Genomic DNA, 7,594 nt, shown 5'->3' on the forward strand with positions numbered 1-7,594 from the left:
ATTTAGTGGCTGCTGTTTGCTGCTTGTATGGCTGCTGGTCTGGTAAAAACCACCACACAGCAGGCTGTGAGCTTCATGTGTCAGAGAGCACAGGATATTGCGTAGTTCTGTGTTGCAGTTTTCTTTAAAATCAAAAAAAAAAAAAATCAAGTCGTTGGGTAAACGCAGAAAACCTGATACAATTGCTGATTAGGTACAAAAGGTATGGTGTGAATTCATCTGACCTTGATATTTAAATAATGACGCAGCTACAGGTAATCGAGGTGTTCCGGTTTATGCTGTCAAAGGGAAGAGGACAGAGAAATCCATCTGTGCCAGGTGTTCTGCAGCCACAAGGCACTGCAAGCAGCAGAGCAGCGCTCTGTCAGAACCAGCAACTGGTGCTGATAAATAGCCGTGGGGATAAACAGCCCAGGGTGATCTCGTCTCCTTGAAGTGCCGTGACAAGGCTCGGTTCCTTCTGCAGCCCAATTACCAGGATGTTTTCAGCGAGAGAAGCGTTAAACTTTGGAGCCTGTTGGATTATAGCAGCTAAGGCAGCCTGGGTTGCGGGGCCTGGCTAACGGGGTGCAATTTGCTGTTGCAGCTGCTGCTGGACACCCACTCCCTGAAGATGGTTCTCCTGGATCTGCCCTCCATTGGCTCCCAGGTGGTGAGGAAGGCTCCCGCCAGCTACACGCGGATAGTGGTGAAAGGCATGACTCGGGCTGAAATGATCCTGAAGGTAACTCAAGACTTTTGATAAGCTGCCAGCCAGACTGCTGGGCTGGGAACCGGAGCGAGCGAATTCCAGGGGGCCCTTCCGTTGAACGCAGTGTTGCAGAGTGCACGTGAATGTATGCGTGCTCGTACGGGTGTGCTGCCAGCTGCTCTAGAGACCTGGCTGATTTGCCTTGGTTTTGCTGCCGCTCACTTTTCACGTAGCCTTTGGGGTTTGGTCCTCATTTTTCAAGATAACTTGAGCGCTCCAGTTCTGCTTACTAGAAGAGTTGGGGCACCAGATTTCCTTGGGAGCTCGTGAAAATCGGAGCTAACATCCGTAAGTGTCTGCCTCAGGGCAAAGCCTCCAGTTCAGGTTACCCCAGGCCTTTGTGCAGACTCCATCAGGCAGGGGAGCCAAGCCGTGCTTGAGTCACCTGTTTACTGTCTAGTGTAACAGCCAGTGCAAACATGTCTGGGTTACTGTATTCACCAGAGTCCTTTTTCATTTTCCAGACCTGGTGCCTGGAAAATGACCCAAAAGCAGTGTGTTGTCTTCATAAAGCGTAACAAGCAAAGCGATCTCCCTGCCTCCCCTTCCCCCTGCTGTTGTCTCTCTGAAATAAGAAGTCGGGCTTGATCCCAAGGGAAGCCCTGGGAGCGTTGCAGTTGTGCTCTGCTGGGCAGAGGGGGTTTGTCCCCTGCTCGCTCTCAGCACCATGGGGACGTGACTTGGTGGCACCCGCTGTCAGGCGGGGTGGCCAGCCAGCAGCGAGAGCCTTGCACAAACCACGGCCGAGGCAAGGAAGGGGTGGACCTGATGAGGTTGGACCCGATGATCTCTTGAGGTCCCGTCCAACCCCTACAACTCTGTGTTGCTGTGGGTGCAGAGCTGGGCTCCCTCTGCTTGCCCGCTGCTCAGTGTGGCTCCGCTCCCCAGGCAGTGTCACCGTTCATTTTGCACTCTGACTTCGTAAATTAATTCTGAATTTCTCTGCTTTTGGAATAAAATGACTGAGGTGTTAGTAGATGAGTTAAAGCAGGTCTAAATTTTTTATAGAAATGACCTGAAGAAAAATTCCTTTTTATGGCTGACAGGAGCAGGAAGATGGGTGCCTGCTGCATACACGATCAGGTCTTCCCTTGAAGCTCGCATACACAATCAGGAAGGTAGTGAAAGTAATTTCTGTCCCCTTAATATCACCCTGGCTTCATCGGGGCTGACATGAAGGCAGCGTAGGAAATGGATTGCTGCCGCTGAGCCCTGAGCCTCGGGCAGCGAGCGCAAGCGGTGGGAGCGTGGCAGGTTCACAGGCTCTGCATTAGCAGCGCGGCTGCTTTTTCAGACATCCCATCTTTGCCATGCTGCTGCATAAAGCGCTTCTGCCAGCCCCAAGTGAGGGCTCAGTGTCAGAGCAGGTGGTAATTAAACAGCGACACGCTCGTAGCGTTCAATGCTCCACGGAGAGAGTGTACAAAATAACGCCCCACACAATCAGCAGGCGACCGGGCTGAATGGTTGGCTGATGGAGATTGGTTAATCAGAGTGGCTGAACGCGATTGCCCAAAGTCTGGGCAACCTACAGCCCAGCACCTAGGGCTAGTATCAGCCCCAGACGCTTGGTTATGGGGTAGAAGAGCCTCTCAGAAGTGCCCGTTCGTGCTGGGCCACCGGTATTTCTGTAGGACGGTTTGCTTGCAGGAGCCCAGAGCTGCCTGTTTGTCTTTGTCCCTTCTGTTTGCCTTGGGGTTTGTCTCTTTCTGTCAGCGCTCAGACTTTCTCTCTGCTGCTTCCAAATTATCCATTAAAGTCTTTCTTGTAAGAACCGTTTCACTCCATCAAAAGTACGGGCCGGTGCCCTCCTGCTCGGGGTTTTCAGGGCTCCTACACAGTGCGGAGGCTGTTCAGCAGCGGTGCCTGCATTGCACGCAGTGCCACCGCACAGTGCCGCGTCCTGCCCTGGACCAGCAGAGCTAATTGAGCGGGAGCATCGTTAAGCCCGTAGATGGCACAAACAAATTATTTCATTGAAGCCGTAGAAAGCGCAGATGCAAGCACAGAGGAGGGAATCTCAGCGCGCACGTCCTGCAGAGCCGCTTCCTTTCTCCTCTGGCTCCGCTGTCTGAAGTTCCAGCTTTTCATCTTGGCGTAGGATTTTTACAAGGGCTGTAAATTAAGGCTTTATAAGCGTACACACGGCTATGATGTTTCATTGGTCTGAAGTGCAGCGAAAGAAAGAAACGTCTCGGTGACAGAACGCAGCGTGGGGTGAGATGGGTCAGTGGAAACATATGGAAACGTTTTCAGAGACAGGGAAGAGGCTGGTCCTGGGCTGTTTCTGCCCTGCGTGTGCGTACGTACTTCCCAGAGAGGTGCTTCTGCTCCTGAGCATTCCCTGAAGCTGTGTTCTTCATGGAGCTCACAGCTCGTGTAGGGAAAATTTGCCAATGAGTAAGTAATTGTCTTCCTAGCTCCAAGTCCCCATTTTAATTTTATTCCTGATGTGACTGTTGTTGGGACGGGGAGGGTCAGAGCTCCGGGGCAGAAGGCAGCAGGGGTGCACCCAAAGCACGCAGCAGCCGAGAGCACGCGTACGGCTCCGAAGCAGGAGGGCTGCGAAGCAGCTCGCTGTGCTCCACGCTGTTCTGGGGAGGGAGTGTCTGCAGGAAGAGCGCTGTCAGGTCCTGTGAGATGCTGTGTCTGTTCTGCTTCTGCACAGGAGGGAGGCACAGCCAAAAGGAGGCTCTGGACAGCCTCCAGCCGCCTGCTGCCCGACCTGCCGGTGGGCTTGGGACTCCGGAAGTGCCCCCCTGCCACCAGCACTGCCTTTCTTCCTCAAGCAACCACCGACTGCCCAGCAAGGCTTCCCCACGCAACGAGATAAAATCTTGAGCTTTGACAAGGCGCTAGTGCCTGCCAGCTGACAGGCACGCAGACAAAGTCCTGCTGCTCTTTGCAACGTGATACACAGCTCCTGCAGCCCCTTGGTCTGAGAGCTGCTGGCTGGGCAGGAAGAGACCTTGCGCTCTTCTCTGCTCCTAGGCTGCTCTTTACTTTGCTATTCCTCACTCTCAGTCGCCGTCAGCACATACAACACCTTTTCTGTTCCTTAAGCATTTTATTTTATGACAAACCAGTCCTGCTGTCGCTCCTGTGCCTGAACTGAGCGGTGGCTTTAACCCCTAGAAGTTGTCTGATCTTTTTTTTTTTTTCCTTGTCTTGGCAGGTGGTCATGGCTCCGCACGAGCCCCCAGTTGTATTTGTTGACAACTACATCAAGCTCCTTGCTGACTGCAGCACAGACACTTTCCAGAAGATACTGGACATGAAGGTTAGGATCAGTCCTGTATTGAGATCGTTGGGTACTTCTTCAGTAGAAATACAGAGGGGTTTGGAAGTGGGCAAAGCACTCTTTAAGGCAAGTGTATCCTCTGTACTCTGAAACTGTGTCGAGTTGCTACTGAAGAATACTTCCTCAGTTCAGTTACCTTGCTTATGGCTATGCTGGGACTGAGCTCGCTTGTCTCTGGATCACCCAGAGATCTAGGATCGAGGTTTGAAACAGGCTCTGCCGTGGCTGTCATCATGCACGCCTGCTCCTTGATTGCTAACCTCATTGCTTCTCTGTTCTTTGCTCTCGCAGGGCCTGAAGAGGAGCGAGCAAAGCAGCATGCTGGACCTCTTCCGCCAGCGCCTCCCGGCACCCCCCTCCGGAGCGGAGAGCACCGGCTCCCTCTCGCTGAGCACTCCCACGCCGGAGCAGGAGTCCTCTCGGATACGGAAACTGGAGAAGCTCATCAAAAAAAGACTCTAAGCCCGCAGAAGAAAAGGCTGTTGCTCAGGACTAGCTGCAGTCGCTGGGAGCAGAGCTCTTCAGACTTATGTTTTACAGAATGCTGCTGCTGAAAAATTCGTGTCCCGTGATTGTCGTGCCCTGTGATCTGTTAGCCATCGTACACCGTGGCACTGCAGCTCTGCTCAGACCGAGGGAGAATCTGACCAAGGAGTTTGCCTTTAGGTAGCTTAGCATGGATGAAACCCTGTGTGGTGGAGAAAACAGGTACCTGGAAGTCAGCAGCTGCAGGCATGGTTTGGGTGGATTCAGAGAACATCTGGCTGTGATATGCTTTGCATCCCAGCCGTCAGCCCGGCCAGGCTCTGCTGCTGCAGCACTAAGGCTTTTGCCCAAGAACTTGGTGTTCCTGCTCACTCCCGGCTTTCAGAGCTGTTCCTCTGTTTCATTATTTATTTGGGGGGGAGGGAGGGCAATAACAACAAAACAAACAAAACTGAAAGGACTAAAAAACCTTTAACAGCTGGGCTCCAGGCATCAGCAGTTCCACTGAAACCATTGGAAATGCTCAGTGCAGGTTTCACCCCTGCTCCCAGAACAGGCACACATAAACCACCAGGAAAACAGCAAGGCAGCTCCTTTTCAGAGCAGGGGCAGAGAGCTGAATGAATGCCTTCTGAGCCTTGGCCCCTTAGTTTGGCTAGAGCTTGGGTCTGCCCCTTTTTTCCCCTTCCCTGCCCTGCATGGAGAGATGCTGGAAATGTTGGAGCCTGCAGCTGCCAAGGCCTCTTCCCTGGACAAGATGCTTACACAAGCCTCAGACTTCAAAGGCCTTCCTCTCCTCCTCCTCCTCTGCATGGGGAGAGGAGGAAAACCAGAGGGGAAAGAATTCAGATACCCCCCCCCCCCCCCCCTTCCTGGGGGTCCAGCTCACGCTGACACCCATCCACAAAGCCAGCACAGAGCAGGGTCTGGCTTGGGGTCTGTGGACATCAGCATCCCTCCCCTGACCCTTGTGTAAGCCTCCCAGAGGAGTTTCAGGCAGGGACATGTCATCTCGTTAGTGACGCTGGATTTCTTCCTAAACTCCTCTGTGTGCTTTTCTTGGGAGGCATATGCCCGATCGGTAAACAATTGAATCCCACGTGGATTTAGGGGCAGATAAACCAGTTGTGCCTGCTGTATTTTAACTCGAGCTTCACTCGGATTTGCAGGAAATAAAAAGTCACGTAACAGTTTGGGAGGTGAGGAGTGATCTTGCTGTCAGACGCCTTCTCGGGAGGGTTCCCCCATATAAAATTGGGCCTTAGGACCATGTTTTTAGTGGGCTGTGGTCACTCTGCATTTTAGTATTTGCTGTGGCACATCTGGGAGTGAGGGAGGGGTGAGGCACACTACAGGAAAACCAGCTGTGTGCACCCAAACCCAGAGATTCACCAGAACTGGGGGGAATGAGAGGTTCCTGTGCCCACCTGGTTGTGTTTTGGTGCTGTCCCAGTGCACCCCTGGGGCAGGGGGCTGGGCGGTGGCGTGGGTGCGGGCTGCACCCCTTCCCTCTCCTCGGCTGGGTGGTTGTGGGAGGGCAAATCTGGTGCCTGGCTCAGTAAAACCCTGTACTCCTTCTGCACAGCCAGCAAGTCAGCCTGCGCCCGAACAGTCAGGACTTGATCACGGGATTCAAGCAGAACGAATAAATCCGCAGAGATGAAACCCTCGCTAGTCAGCTATTCCTAACAGGTATATCAGGAGCTAACAGGTGCACCCACACCGTCTCTTTAGGACACGTTTTCAGGGGTCCCCCAAGGCCTTGACCCTGGCTGCAGCGTGCGGGTGCTCAGCTGCGGTGACACCCCTGCAGCAGTTACGAGGGACGGCAGTTTCTCATCACTCCGGTTTCCCAAATCTTCCCAAGTCCGCCTTTGCTTCATTTATTTCTTCTCCTGATTGCACGTCGGGTGACAAAAGAAGGAAGGGTGTTGGGGAGAGCTCTGGGGTTATGGAGAGTCTTTCCCAGAGGACACGCTATCTCACGGTGCCGTGCAGGATGGCTCACACGTTATCAGATACAACAGCTGGGGCGGAGGGAACATGGCTTTGCAGAGATTCCCCATTCCCCGGGGGGGCTAAATAATTTATTTTAGATTAATTTTTTTCTTTGCTACGACTCTGGATGATTCTCTAACTAAATTATGAATAGCTGAATATGATGTTCAAGTTATCGTCACATATCTTCCCCTGAAGGCTTCTCCTGTTTCATTATCTGCGTTTCATTCTGGAGATAATAAATAAAAAGAAAAAATGGATTTTTAGTTTCAACCTTTGAAGACTGTTACAGTCGAGTTCTACTTCTAGAGGGCAACTTGGCAGTTTTCTACTTTCACTTTTAAGGATATCGTCCCCCTGACTCCTGGGTATTTATTGGATCTGGCACGTCTGTATGTATACACGTTAGCTTTTGGGGATTTACATCTCTGTGGGATAAAGGAGGGGTTTTTTTTCTGTATAAAATGCCACTTCTAATGTTTTTTGGCCGAGGTGTAATTCTGGCTGTACGTTGGACTGTGACACTGCAATGAATTAAATGGTTGCTGACGTTCAGCCGCTGGGCGTTTTCTGTCCGACTGCCCCACAACTGCAGCGGCCGGGACGGGGCCGTGCCGCACCTCTCCCAAAACACACCACAGCCAGGGAGCCGCTGCTGTCTGCCTGCAGTTCTCTCGTAGCTCTCCTCTCTCCTGGCTTCCCCACCTCGGGGACTTCTGTAGCTCCAGCACGGGCAGTATTGGCATTTGCGGCAGCTCCCGGCGCGGAGGAGGCAGTCTGGGAGAGCTGCCCTCATGCCCATAAATAATGGGATCATCCGTGATGACTAACTGCTGGAAAGATTTCTGAGGGATCTCAACTTTTTCCTTTGAAATTAATTAGGAGGTAGGGCCTTTTTTCCATACGATACATAATGCTGGAGGAGTTCCTTTAGCTTGGAGACTTAGTGACTCATTTGCTTTGCTCCCACCGCTCTGCCGGTCCTGCCCCCTCCATCGTCAGGCAGGAGAAAGCCTGCGTGAGGTGACGTGGGTGTTTATTTCTTTCACCAAATTTTA

At 52.4% G+C, this 7,594-nt stretch overlaps 1 protein-coding gene across 1 annotated transcript in view; it reads left to right on the forward strand.

Annotated features, from left to right (window-relative positions):
* Positions 1–7,091, forward strand: part of VPS53 (VPS53 subunit of GARP complex) — a 62,085-nt gene extending 54,994 nt beyond the window's left edge. The window contains exons 20-22 of the mRNA XM_035342803.1: positions 587–724; positions 3,927–4,031; positions 4,344–7,091. Coding sequence (XP_035198694.1) covers positions 587–724; positions 3,927–4,031; positions 4,344–4,514 — 414 coding nt within the window. The 3' untranslated portion in view covers positions 4,515–7,091. The remainder of the gene's footprint in view (positions 1–586; positions 725–3,926; positions 4,032–4,343) is intronic.
* The last annotated feature ends 503 nt before the right edge of the window (positions 7,092–7,594 follow it).

The sequence above is a fragment of the Oxyura jamaicensis genome, chromosome 19 (genome assembly GCF_011077185.1).
Source record: "Oxyura jamaicensis isolate SHBP4307 breed ruddy duck chromosome 19, BPBGC_Ojam_1.0, whole genome shotgun sequence".
Lineage (NCBI taxonomy): Eukaryota > Metazoa > Chordata > Aves > Anseriformes > Anatidae > Oxyura > Oxyura jamaicensis.